This window comes from Grus americana, chromosome 6 (genome assembly GCF_028858705.1).
Source record: "Grus americana isolate bGruAme1 chromosome 6, bGruAme1.mat, whole genome shotgun sequence".
In the NCBI taxonomy this organism is placed as follows: Eukaryota; Metazoa; Chordata; class Aves; order Gruiformes; family Gruidae; genus Grus; species Grus americana.
Window position 1 is genome coordinate 20,614,232 of NC_072857.1, and position 14,346 is coordinate 20,628,577.

At 42.6% G+C, this 14,346-nt stretch overlaps 1 protein-coding gene across 19 annotated transcripts in view; it reads right to left on the minus strand.

Annotated features, from left to right (window-relative positions):
* COBLL1 (cordon-bleu WH2 repeat protein like 1) overlaps positions 1–13,159 on the minus strand; it is a 98,882-nt gene extending 85,723 nt beyond the window's left edge. For 18 of the 19 annotated variants that reach the window (XM_054830161.1, XM_054830158.1, XM_054830157.1 and 15 more), the window contains exon 1: positions 12,926–13,159. In XM_054830161.1, coding sequence (XP_054686136.1) covers positions 12,926–12,999 — 74 coding nt within the window. In that variant the 5' untranslated portion in view covers positions 13,000–13,159. Of the gene's footprint in view, positions 1–12,788 lie in introns of all 19 variants that reach the window. The other variant, XM_054830160.1, reaches the window with a different exon arrangement.
* Between the last annotated feature and the right edge of the window lie 1,187 nt (positions 13,160–14,346).

Below are 14,346 nucleotides of genomic sequence, written 5' to 3' on the forward strand. Positions count from 1 at the left end.
ACACACACACAAATTCTTGAGATCTGAAGCTGTCTGTGCAAGTTCTCCCTGAATACAACAAAGAATCTCTGTAAAATGCCTAAAAGAATATATGTGTACAAAATTTTTATTAGACACCTCTCGGATTATTTTAAGTGTTGAATAATTCTGTATCCTGTGTTATCACAACAGTCAGAATCCTGTCAGAAATCCAGTATTTTCCACATTCCTACCCATGAAAGTAACCAGCCAAATAGCATTTTGAATGATTTCCATGCTCATACACTGTAACCATGCAGTAACTCATGAACATGCCATTCACATGGTGTCATGCTTTAGAAATAGAAAGACCAAGAGTGCTTAACTATTAAGCACTGCACTTGTTCAAAACAGTTTTAGAAGAAATAGTTGCTTGTTGAATATATTAAATCACTAAAAACTTATAAACCAAGGAATGTTTTGCTAGTTGTATCTACAGGACATCCACATTTGTTACCGATTTATCTTCAAGCGGTAAGCAGCATGCCAGCAGAATGTCAGTGGCAACAAAAAGGCAGTTACTAATACCAATATAGGGCAAACTTCTTCATCATAAACTAATAACCCTGATTCAAGAGCACTCAAGAACCCTGAATTTGTCTAGACTGGCCAAAAAAGGCCTGGGGTGGGGTGGGCAGTGGAGGTGAAGGATAGGCAAAAGTACCACCAATGCAGCTACAGCAATAGAAGGTTCAGTGACAAGGCGTGTAGATCAGAACATCACCTACACCAGAGCTTCTACGCTTGTCTGTAGTGGTAGGAGCTAGGTCGGGGACCAGCTGCAGATAGTTCATTTGCTAAAATCTCTCCAAAATTTGTCCTGATTTCCCCAAACTTAACCGCAGTAGAAGATTCTGCTTCACAGAATATCGCCATAAAATTAAAGTTAACATGTTGAAAAACAGAACAGTCAATCAATCTGGGAAAAAAAGTTCATGGGCAGCTATCTAGAGAGATGATAGAAGCAGGATAGGACACAAACAAGAGAACGCTAAAATTCAGCTTCAACTGTGAAACTGCAAAGTTCACCCTCACTCTACTGTGGAAAACTCTAAGTGCCAGTAACCTAAATGCCATCGATCTCTCCCAAGTGCCACATTTTCTCTCTTCCGGTAAGTAAGGGTTAGGCTTCGAATGCCACCCAAAGGAGGAAATCCACGGAAAGAACTCTGGCTTCGTATCAGAGAAGCGATTCAAGTTGTGGCTAATGGCCATCCGGCTGTTCTTTTGACACACACAAAATGACAACAATCAGAATTTTTGGAATTTTTATTACATGGATATAAAGTTACTACCATAGTGCTGCTAGTTTAAAGCAGAAAGGCTCTCTTTGGATCCAGAAGTTCAAAGTTGACACTTCAAAAACATCCCCAAACTAAAAGAATATCTGAAGGTGAATACAGGCAAGGGAGGAGGGCTGAAATCAGGAAAAGCCTTGCCTAACCTTAAAAAGAGAAAAAGGAATTACCTCAGACTTTTATGATTACAAACAGCCTATCACTGACTACTTCTAACTGAAGAAAACATAGAGAAGCCGCAAACTTACTCCACAAGCTCAACAGCAGCAGCAAACCTACTCAGTTCAGAACAAGACACTGAAACTTCCTTCCATCTGGATTGTCCATAAGGGAGGGAGATAGGTATGCAACCTCTGTTAATAATTCAACTACTATCAAAAAAAAAAAAAAGGGGGGGGGGGGGGGAGAGAGTGAAATCTCCATATCCAGCACCAGATCTCTGAATGAATCAGTCTCTCTCATAAAGAGTCACCAAACCACTTCTTTCTCTCTGCCACTTAAATATTTTCACTGAAAATATTTGTTAATCAAACCACAGATAAACACAATGGTACACAGCACTGGTACAGTGACGTCAATTTGAGGATGTGATTCACGTTTTCTGATGGATCTCGTGTTACTGTCAGAAGCCAAAAGTTTTTTAATGGGTTGAGCTTTATGACTGAATTTTTTACAATTTCAACAAATACTATGCCATGTTTAGCTATCCCTTCCTATCTTTGATAAAGTATCACAGACTCTTTTACAAACAGACTGGAGATCTACCATGTTCAACATTTATTCACATGATACCGCAAACTGACTCAAGGAAACACTTGCTCTCAGTGTACGACTGAGATGTGAAACATGATGTGACAGGATGTGGGAAAGGCCAGTAACTGTAGATAGAGTTTTCCAGATCTCATTGGTTTTCTATTTTATTTTTAAATGAAAGTTAAAAACTCGTAAAATGATTACTTCTAATCTTGGAGCTTTTGTTTACATGTAACAGAAGAACTCTTTACACACTGAAACATTTTTCCTTTCTGAGTGTATGTTGTTGGCAAATGAACTGCACACTTCTCAAGTAATCGGGGTAGGATTTTGCAAGGGTATTTCTATCTTAAGCTGCTAAAGTTCTTCTAAGTGGCTCTGACAAACAGTTGTTTACAAAATAAACAATTCACCAGGCACTTCATTTCCTACTACAGATCTCTGCACCGGGAGCAGGAAGAGGCAGCATCAGCTTGTCGGAGTATAGACAGATTTCGTTCAGGAAACATGAAGGAAAATCCAGTTGTTCTCTAGTGAAGACAGCATGCAAGACATCCGTCTCTTCCGCAGAGCTTTGACTGACACCATATAGATCTTTCCACGAGACCACTCCGTCAGGGTACCAAGTACTTTTAAAAGATCTCCATCTACAGTATAAAATGCTGCTTGGCATTGTATAGGATGAATTTCAGCTCTTGTGTTATGTGTCATTATTTCCAAACATTCTCAATTCTACCATAAAAACCTACTCTGGATTAAGTGCTGGCAAGCAGTCTTTAAAAAAAAGAAAATATCCCGTAAACCCATTAGCTGGCAGCGTTTTACATATTGGAGTTATAGAATCCAGGAAAATTTTTTGGTAAGTAAAAGCAGGAAGAAGAAGGGGGAAAAAAAAGACAGAAGCCTAGAAGCAGTATCTTAAAGAATGCCATCAGAAAGAAAAAATAAGAACAGTTTGATTTGTTTGAATATTTCTACAATTATCATAGCACCAAATCCCATTTTTTTCTAAAATAAATCACTGCATATTTTAAGGTTTCATTTAACATTTACAATTCATTGCATTTCTTTCCTTCTCCTTTATTCATTTGAGATTTATGGATAAAGAGGCATTACAGCAGTGTATTTTGGGAGGAAGACTGGAAAGTTTGTAAGAATGTTTGGGCAGTGGAAATATGAGAACAGTCAAAGAAAGATGCTTAGAAATAAGACAGATTCCAACAGTTCAGACAATGATGTCAGATCCTTATTACTTTTCCAAAATAAGCTGCTTCAGATTCTCTCCTACCCCCCTCACTATTGACAATCAGCTCTGAAGGAGTGCTTATAAAATGCTTTGGTTTTCCACGCGTTCTAGATTTTCACCTTCCTTTTCTATAAAAGTGAACAAGCTTTGCCTGGTGTGTTGGGACTATCCCAACAATACCTACGGGGGGAATGGATCTGTGCCCTACACTGCAGAAGAACAATCAAAACAAAACCCCAAAGTTACCCACATTTCAAAATCCTCTAATTCCTGTACCTATCACTTGGAAGAAAAACAGACCCCTCTCCCCACCCCCCCAAAAAACAACCAACCAAAAAGAAACAAAAGAAAAGCATTAAGGAGCTAAAGGAATAAAGACACATCTGATCCAGTTGCATCAGTTCATTTCTACAACAAATGTCTTGATAACCCACCATGCAGACATCAACTTAAACATATCTGACTCTGAGGAAGGAGAGCATATAATACATTAAGAAACATACTGCTACTGGCCCAACAAAGTTATAAGTAAACTCTGACTTAGTTGAAAGGAGAAAAATAATAAAATAAATCCTCTTTCATGTCTCTAGCCATCACTGCTGCCTTAAGATCTCAGCTCCAAGTCCTGTGATATCTAAGGCATTCTTCAACCATAGATAAGTGAGCAGACAAGAACAGCAACTGCAAAGACAGCAAATGATCCCCCTTTAAAGTGCCATAGGAAAGGGCCCGCGAAACTCTTTTCCCTTTGTACACTGCACCCACATTGGTCTCCATGCCCATGTAAGTACAAATGTGATACATAATATTTAAACACAAAGCCACATTTAGAAAGAGAAGAATCTATTGTTTCAGGGTGAAGTCAGAGGAAGAGAAATCAGATACAGGCAGAATGGGACACAGGGAAAAAAATAACAGATGGAAGGACCAAGCCAAAGGGCCATGTTCTTTTTAAATCTCAAAATTAAAAAAAAAACCACAAAAACAAGCCAACAACAGAATCCAAAAAGCTAAAAGCAGAAGGACTCCATGAAAGAGTTAAAGGACAGGGTCATACACTGTGTAACAGTTTAAGGTAACAGGAGGAAGGAATCTCCTCTCCTCCTCTCAAAAGGAAGAAGAAAAACTCCAAACACCCAAACCCCAGGTGTTGTCTTCAGGAGCATCTGCCACATGGGGAAAGACCACTTTAGCTTCCAAATGTTTAAAACCACAACGGTTAAGGTGCCCTAGAAAGTGTTACAATTCTTCAGAGTTTGTAAGCATGATCTATGAGAAAGACTTTTAGAAAAGAAGCAGTAGCCCATTGAAGTTTAAAATTCAGCAAAACACAACTTTCTCCAAGTAGCAAGGACTAAAAACTGAATGAGGTAAAAATAGCTCAAGGCAGGCACCAAGGATGGAATTAGTGAGGCTACTTTGTAGCGTGGGTGGAATGAGAGCATCAAAATTGCAGGCAAGGGGAAGAGAGAGACCATGAATCAGAGACCAGCAGAGGATACACAGAAGTTTATGTCTGGAGACTTCACAGAGTAGATGGAGAAAGCAGTAACTCTTAAGAAATGAAAGTTTGGGAACCTAGGGACAACTTTCAACACATAGAGGTACCTGATTTTTGAGGAATTAAAGTTTCTGAATTAACAAATTAAAAAAAAACTTGTCAAAGCCCAGATTTCTGTCACAGCTTGATTTTCTGATTTTACACAAACTCCTGATAATCATCAGAAATTCCACCTCCAGAAATTCCACCTACTACACAATCTGCATCAACTAACTAAAGTCTTGTTTGTCTTACAAACTAAAGGACTAAAAAAACATACATCCATGCAAATAGTTTCTATGCTCTCAAAGCCGGCATGGTTTCATACTTAATTCTGCACAACATGCATTTTTAATGAAAAGAACAAAAGCTTTAAGTCCACAGCTAGTAGCGAAGAAAGACGTACTTCATTTCTGCCTGAAGGGGTTACGACCCAGCATGATGAGTTGTAAACACTTGTTTTCTCAACTTTGTTACTAACAGACATTTTGGCTCCTCTATTTTATTTTACTAAATCCAGAGACAAATATTGTTCCTCCCAGGTAAAAAATGCTTTCAACATTGCTGTGACAAGAGCAGTTAAACAATAGATACCTCAGTAGATTAGTTTTTACCTGCAGTGCTACGTCCAGTTGTTTTGTCAGTCTAGTTTGACAGTACAGAAGGACTATCCTCGGATTTACAAAGGTCAAGAGCAATACAATGACACTTAAACACATGGTAAAATAGTAAATTGCAAAACCCAAACTTGATCCACTTCTTCGCTACTGCCCTTCTAATTACCTTGAGATCTACACATAAAAAGTATCTGGGCAATAGTAACACAAAGTTTCCACTGCTACTCTACTGATGGTCCCATATACTGGAACATTCTTTTTTAACTCACTTTATTTAACAAAGCTCCCAGCATGTCAAACTGGGGGGAAAAAAAGTCAAATTGGATATAACATATAACAAAAAAAGCAATTTTATCAAAATTATAGAAAAAGCAGTCCCTCCAGGCAACTTTGTCAATAATACGTTTGTATTATAGGGACAAGTGAAAGAGATGCTTATGCCTTTCCCATAGCAAAACATTTAAAGGTTACCTGCTAAAAACCCATGTACAGAGCCTTAGTCTTTGGACAAAAATACATCTGAAGGTCTGACATGAAAGCCAGGTAAAACGCCAAAAGGGAAAATTAGTTCCCAACAGGAAACCAAGGCCCATGAAAAGAATGAGATTTTTAAAACAATAAATCAATATTCAGGAATATTAAATTGAAAAGGGATTTGATTTTAAAGAAGAATATCCATGTTTCTAATGCTGTTATTTTGTGATACAGTGGTAGGGTTGTTGGGTTTTTTTAATTAAGATGGTATCACTTTGTAGGACAGCTGTAGGGCAAAACCCAAAAACTGTACCATTGTTGGTATCTGAGAAAATTTCAAGCTCACAACATTTCATGTTTAGCATAGAGTAATTATTTGCATTGTTTGGGGAGGAGGGGAGGTAGGTTTGTTTGATTGTCTGTTTGTAAATAAGATTGATCTATGTTTTCCAAACCAAGTAGCTATATATCCAGAACAGAAATAAAATTCAAAGAAATGTTCAGAAAGGACTTTTAAAGTACAGCTAAGAAAGTACAGCTTGGAAGCTATTTCTTCAATGAAAACCTCTGTAGAACTAAAGCTTCCAACAAAACCAATGCTTTCTCACAGGAGAAAGCTTATGCCTAGCTAAAAATAGTCATGTGCTCTATTTTCTTTAACTGAAAATAGCAATCCTGACAACCCTAGCCCTGCAGCACAGTCAACGCATATGCAAGCTCCCCAGGGAGACATTCAATAGATAGATTAGGGATCCATCCTTTAACCACCTACAGCACTTTGATCACTTACAACCACCAAAAGATACATACAAATGTACGTGCCTCTTCTGAACTGGATAACCTCCTAGCAAATAAAAAACAAATCCAGGAACTCTCAATTCTGTAAAGATTCCCTACTTCTGATGCATAAAAAAAAATGTTTCTTAAACTATGAAAAAAATGCACTTTTATCCACTAGTCCATCACCATGCAGATTTTAAGTCAGAATGCATCTACTGGAACACCAGTCAGTAAATGTTTAAGTTTAGTTTCATACAAAGAGTTGCATTTTTAATTGTGGGACCTTACCTTAGGAGAGAATTCAGGTGAAACCTCGAGTTTTTAATTGCTTGTTACAGCTGAAAACAGCAGGGGTTGGTTTTCCCCCTTGAACTCCCCCTTGTCACACACTGCACAGTTTCCTCTTCATTGTGCTAATGCTGGGCATGGCCACAGAACTCTACAGGAGTCTAGGAGCCAACATCTCGGCTTCTTGTCATCCTCTAATGCCCTGGCGTCAACTCTCTGAGCTTTAGAGCAGGACATAGTGACGGCAAATACTCACAGTAAAGAGCAACTCTTTCTCGAACAGCAGGCAGCTATGTGAACTTAAGTCAGAGTAGCAGGCCAGCTCTTGGGGAAGCAAGTGAAAGCCAGGTGAAGAGGAAAGAAAGTGCACAACCAGATCTGTTTTAACTTGCAAGCAGCCATAAAAGAGAACACCTGACATTCCTTCTATCCACTCCATTAACAAAGCAACTCATCATATTGACTTGTTAATTTCCAGAAGAAAAAAAAATATTTAGTTGAGCAGGCGCTAATATTGTTACAACTCCAATAACTATCTGCTGCTCCCCAGTACACATACAACTACAACAGCAGCAGCTAGAAACAGCAGCAGTCAAGCTAGAAAAACTTGCACGCTTCGCAACTTTCTTCCAAGCTATGCTCAAGAAAGTCAGAAGTAGTACTGGACTTCATGAAGAGAGACCTATTTAGATGTTGCTAGATTGCCGGAGAAACCATTTATTTGTGACTTTAAAATATTCCTAGTGAGTTAATTTATCTGTCAGATGACAGGAATCCTGTAAAAATCTTCAGTCTCCTCTGGAATCTCAGCTTTTGGTCCCCTACAATGGGCTCTTCTCCCACCCAACACAGATGTGCCTACTTAACATCAACAGTGATCTTCAGGTTTACATAAACACTGTAATCTCCTTTAAAGTTCACCAACAAAAAACCCAGTAACAATAGAAAGAAAAGAACCTGTCCTAAGATAACACTGAAACTCACCTTCCACTCTCAAGCACTTTTTCCCCTCACATGCTTTTGATAGCTCACTAATGACTAGCTCTCACTTTTCCTTTTCACAGGATACCATCAAACTTGGACAAAGCTCTGAAATAACTCTGCTGATTCTTCTATTTGTGTATTACCCTCCCACACATTTTTTCACCCTAGTATCCACATTCCTCAACCCCTTAATGTTTCCTTGATCTCATTCCCACAGCAACACACTCCAACAGTGAACATGACCACTGACTACTCGATAGGCACCCAGCTATGACTTCAGACTTGGCAGTTTGAGTAATCAAACCAGCTTTTAAATACAACATTCAGTTCATGGCACCAGCGTGTCATGCAACTATTTGACATTGCCTTGGTTAATGCAGGTACATTAAAAAGAACAACATAATCACCTCAAGAAGTATTACATGTATGTTCAGAACTCAGCTGGCAAATTACATCCTGGAATGATTAGCATTCAAGTGGCTCCTGACGGGGATCCACCCATAAAGCAGCTAACTCCCCATTTCAAACAGCCAGCAAACTCTGTGGTCACAAATTCTCCAAGTTCTTTCCATTTTGTTATTGCTCAATTAGCTGATCTTCATCAGGGTCATGGGGGTGAGAAAAAAAAAATTAAAAAAAAAAGAGCTAACTATTCATCTTGAAGTCCTTAGTCTAAGAGATAAGGCACATCTAAGATTGGACTACTTGTTGACCCATGCCAGCCTAACTTCTGATCCTAGATAATGCTACCATTTAGTAGCACAAGCATAAAAGGTCTGGCATGTATTTGTAAGTATGTGTATTTCATTGCAAGATAAAAATGTAGTTTTGGCTCTGACCTAAATTTCACCAAACAGCAAATTCAGACAACACCCCACCCCCCCAATCTGCTGCTGTGGCTGATCGAATGCTTGGTTTGAAGCTATTGCTACACTTGCTGTCCCACCCCACAACAGGGAGGACTTTCATTTATACTTGAACAAACCTGTGGCTATGCTGTGAACTGACTCAATCGACAATGTGAAAGAGAGGTCAAATCAGTATTCTAAGCTTGATGCCAAACACTTCTCAACACCAAGCCACAGCTGATGTCTCCAGAGATCCGTAATCCGATTGAAATGATTTGATAAAAACTCAATGGTTACACATACAAGAAAAAAACCCTACATTTCTTGTTCTTTCTGAAAAGATCTCTCACTTCCTCAGACAGCCCTAACCATGGGAAAAGACTTCTCTCCCATTCTTCTTATTAAACTTTTCAAATCTATTCACTAGGCCAAGCAACCAGGGAACAGGAACATGAAGACATACGTGAGGAGTGTTTCTGGCAGTAAGGTAAGCAAAGCTCAGTTTGGCTCTGCCCCCCCCCATACAACCATCTCTATCTTCAGCCCCTGGAGAGCAGCTATAAAACTCCTAGCCATGTTTTCACTGGACACACAAAAAGAAAATGACAAAACAAAGGGGGTTTGCTTAGGTAAAGCAGGTCAGAAGCTGTTATTTTCAAAGTAAGCACATAGCTTTAAATATGATTTAAGGGAACAAATGAAATAATGTAAAATTATCAGAAATTGATTAGAATTTAATTAAAGGTGGACCTCAATGTGCACTCTAATGTTTCAAAGGAAATCGATCTTATGTTTACCAAAATCCAAATTTGCTCCAATATTTTAACAGCATATTAACTTACGATACAGTTCTTCACGGTAAAAGCCTGCGTCAACTAGTGAAACCTACTTGTTAATGTACAAATTGATATACTCCAGGTATAGGATTGCTATCCAGCAAGAGTAGAAAAACTGTGTCCAAGAGGCGGGATACCAACCACAGCCACTTTTTTTTAAGTATTAAAACACACATTTTCCTATCATCCCATAGCGCAGCCAATACATAAAGCCAATTCAGCTCTGTGACGAACAGGAGCACACTGTCATGAGTGCTGCTCAGACTCGAGGTAAGATAGATGAACTATAAAATGCCTTAAAAGTAGGTCCAGCCAAGTTTCTTCTGCTACCAGAAGAAACTATGTGTCATGTCCAGCCAGTTACTGGGCACACCTCCTATTCACCATATTCCAAAAAATTCCAGTCAGTTACTGGGCACACCTTCTATTCACCATATTAAAAAAGATTCCAGCAGAGGCTGTTTTTGAAAAATCTTTACTGATTTACCTTGATTGTATGGTGAGAATAGCACTGGCATATTTTTCCCCAAATTCAAGCAAACATTTTTATCCACAACTGGTTTTGATAAACAATTTTTCAATAGGAAAGCATAATCCTGCATGCAAAAAAAATTGTCTTCCAGGATTTAATTACAGGATCCTTTCCCAAAGCTTGTCCCTATAGAACTGATAACAAAATTCTATATTGAAAAGCCACCGATGATTAAGCTATAAAGGAGTTCCAAGGCTAAATAAACATCAGTGCTTGAAAACTCACAAAACACCTTCAACCCCTCCAGCCTTCCTGGCAGTTAGCATAAGTGGACTCTCTAAGCTGTGAAGAGTTGTCAGTAATTACACCACATAACTTCAAAGAGTGATTTAAGAACACATCCACTGGTAAATAGTTTTCAGCAGCAGATTAACAACCTGTCTAGCCAGGTGGAGAATGTTAAGAAGAGCTATATTGCAGCATCATTTGGTAATTCATTTAAAGAAAATTGCTATTTCAACTGAAATTCTTCCCAGATTGCACAATTTTTCCTATCATCTCAGAGAGAGAACTACGGTACTGCTTACTATTCAAAAACATATCTGTGGATCATTTTCAGTAAACTGGGAGTTGCCAGTTTTGCTGGTATGTCCAGATTTTTTTCCTCAAATCCAGCATTCAGATGAGCAAATGAGACCATCTTCAGGAAATAATTAAGACTGCCAATAAAGAAGTCTTGTTGTAACAAGAAAGGAATGGTACATTGATTTCCTAAGTACTAAATTATATGGGAAAGCTGATAAAAGGCCTGAAAACATATCTGCAGGGCTAATGCAAACAAGCACTGCTGTTAGCTACACGTTTTGAAAAACTGAGATGTGAACGCTGACAGATGCTTGAAGTCACATTAAGGGAGCAGACTACTTTTCCTGACTTAGAGAAGTCAAGCAGCAGCCAACATTCAGTATAACCAACAGCTTTATGGTAGACAACAGGCCCAGAGAAGCTGTCAGAACAATCAACATTTTAATTGTGCCTTTTTGCTTGTTTTCATGTTCCCGTCCACAAGTAAAACCGAGGACCTTCAAGCCACACTGGTTTAGTCATGTCCTAACCGGGTATGATGCTCTATTATCACACGTTCGGTTCTTTCAACTGTGCTTACAAACCCAAAGTCTTAAAAATGCAGTAATTATCTATACTGTAACTATACCTTCTACATCAATTAACGATACAAACTTCATTCCTCAATGGCCATACATAAATGTGGAATTGCCACCAGGCCCTACGTGAATGAACACCCCTCCTCTGAGTCTTCCATATTCGCTACAGCCATGACTTCAACTTGATCTGATTGCTACTGCAAACACTACAAGTAAGTTACCATCAACTGCAACTGTTTATCTTGTATTCACTTGGTCAGAAATCCAATGCATCCATTTTTGCATATGATATGAAAGTTTCAAGAAAGTCTTGGTGTTAAAAAATACAGTCACCATGTATTTTGCCCTTCTATTTACAGACAACTCCAGCAGTCCTCTCAGTATTTTGAATCTCTCAAGCTTCTACTGAAGTTATTGAGTGAATTAATTTTCTTCAAACATACCTGACTACTTAATGGGAAATCCTTCTCCTGAGCTGTAACTGGGGTAGCTTTGCTTAGATTTAAAAATACATTCTTTAAAGTTACATTTTCTGACAGGTTATAAGCAATTGCTCAGAGGAGCCTAACATTTAAAAACAAACAAACCCTTGTACTTCTCCCAACAGATGCTGCTTGTTTATTTTTTTCTCTTCCAACGTGGGCAGTTAGCAAAGCACTGAGAAGCCCAGCTCTCCCACACTGCTTACCACCACTTTTACACGGAGAACTGAAAGTTGGCACACACACACACCTTACAGATGGTCAGACCGGTAAAGTTTGAGTTTCAGAGATTTCCTAGAGGAGCCGATCGCGACAATGCAGCGCTCCCCTACAGGTATTGCACTAGCGGCTTCTGGCAATACTGCAGCCCGGCAGAGGCACCCGGCCGGCGACGCCGGCAGGCAGGTTACGGCTCGTCCCTGCGGAAACGCCGCCGGCGAGGGGCGAGGGCTGGCGGTACAGCCCGCACACGCACGCCGTTGCTCAGCCAGGCACCGCCGAGGAGGGCGCCGGCGACCGGAGGGCCAGACGGGCTTGTCCCGCCGGAGAGCCCGCGGCCAGCCCGGGGAACCAGCCGAGATGCCGTCGAGGCGCGGGGCACAGCGCTCCGCCCGCCTGGTCCCGCCGCCTCAGCAGCCGTTTAACGGTCGCGCTGCTCCATCTGCCTCCGCCTTCCCGCTCTCGGCTCGGCCGAGGCGCTGCGGTCCCGCGCGCAGCTTCCGCCTCGCTGCCTCCACCGCCGCAGCCGGGGGAAGGGGCACACTCGGTCGCCCCCCGGCGCTGGGCAGCCGCCTCTCGGCCCTGGTTGCCTCCCCAACGCCGCACCTCACAGCCGGACGCGCACAGCGCCGGCCTCCCCGCCCCGAGCTGACCCCTCGCACCTCACCCGGCCTCACACACGGCCCGGCGTGACCGCAGCTCCCCGCCAGCTGCTCCGCTGGAGCCGGGGGGCGCCTGGGCTTCCCACCCGTGCGGCGAGCCGTGCTTACCCTGAGGGCGGCGGGGCGGCCGCCTGCTGAGCGCGGCCGTCCATGCCGGCGGCTGGGTGAGCGCAGGTCGGCTCTCGGGGCAGGGCGGGCGCAGCCGCTGGGATCCGCCCGCACAGCGCCTCGGCTCCCCGCCTCACCTGCTCGGGGCGGGCTGAGGAAGACGGCCCCGTTCTGCCGCCCCCAGCGCCGCCTCACCCCCAAGCCCAGGCATTCCCCGCTGTTTACAGCGCGGCCATGGGGCGCCTTCCCCGGGCGGTGGCCGCGGCCACGCACACGACTCCGCTGGGCTCCTTGTGCCGGGGCAGCCGCTCGCTGAACCACGCTTTGGGTGGAGAGTAAAAAAAAAAACACAAGTGCAAAAAAACCCCAAAAAACAACCTTCGCAGCCAGAAACTTAAAACGTGGAACCTTCCCGGCTCCGGCACCCGCGGAGACACAGAGACTCCCTGTTCCCGTCCCAGCTCCTCCCTCCCTCTCTCGCTCGCTGCCCGCCCGCCTCCACACACCCGGCTCTCCCTCCAGCGGCGGCCCGACCCCCGGCCGGTGCGGGGACTCCGCTGGGCTCCGGCCCTGGGCTGTCAACGGCCAGCGGGGGCAGGGCCGCTCCTCTCGGCTGGAATTTTCCTCTGCCGAGCAAAATGTCCCGGCGGCCGGCTCGGGCTCAGCCCTTCCCCATTCCAGCCACCAGGGCGCGGGGCGAAATCCCTACAGGTGTGGAGAGCCAGGCGAAGAGCCCGGGGCCGGGCCGGCGGTCAGACCCCGCGGTGGGATCCAGCCCCCTTCAGGCAAACTGCCCTGCGCAGCGATCAAAGCCAGGCCGCCCTATGCCCGTTGTCGAGCGCGCCGGGGGCTTGTCCCGGGTCCGTGCGTTGAAGTTTCCTCGCAGTTGTCCCCCGCACCCCTCGGCCCCGGGGGCAGCGGCGCGACCCGCGGGTGCCCGGGGCCGCCGAGCCGGCTGCGGCGGCTGAAGCACAGCGTGATCTACCTGTGTCACGGGTAACTAACTACCGGTATTAAGAGTGGTTTCAGCTACATCTTCACTTTGCTCTTTGAGCATGACGGCACTTCAGTCTTTTCTGTGTGAGAAGTTGTTCCTTTGCAGTTCTAGTGAGTGGATGTGGCAGCAGTGGAACTTAGTCGTGTCAGCACAGAGCACCTTCCCAGCTGCGCCGTGTGATCAGATGATACTGCACAGTGCACTACAACTCTTTATGCAGGTAATATTTTGGCCAGCGTTTAACACAAGTTGAAAAATAGCCAATGACAAAGCATTTATACTATTTTTTCCCATAGAGTAAAAGTACAACATTGCATTCTAGTATTAAAGTTCTTTTTCTGACTAGTTCTAAGATTACACATCTGGGAAAAATTGTAACTGACCATTCTATTTTAATATTATTCATAATACAGACATTGTCTAGTATAATACTGTATACAGTATAATAATAGATATTGTGCTTTAATAATATTTTGCTTCTCCATGTATGCCCTTCATATTTGTACTGTGCTTCTTCAATAAAGATTTTCTACTGCTTTTATTTTCTGCTTCTTCAATAGA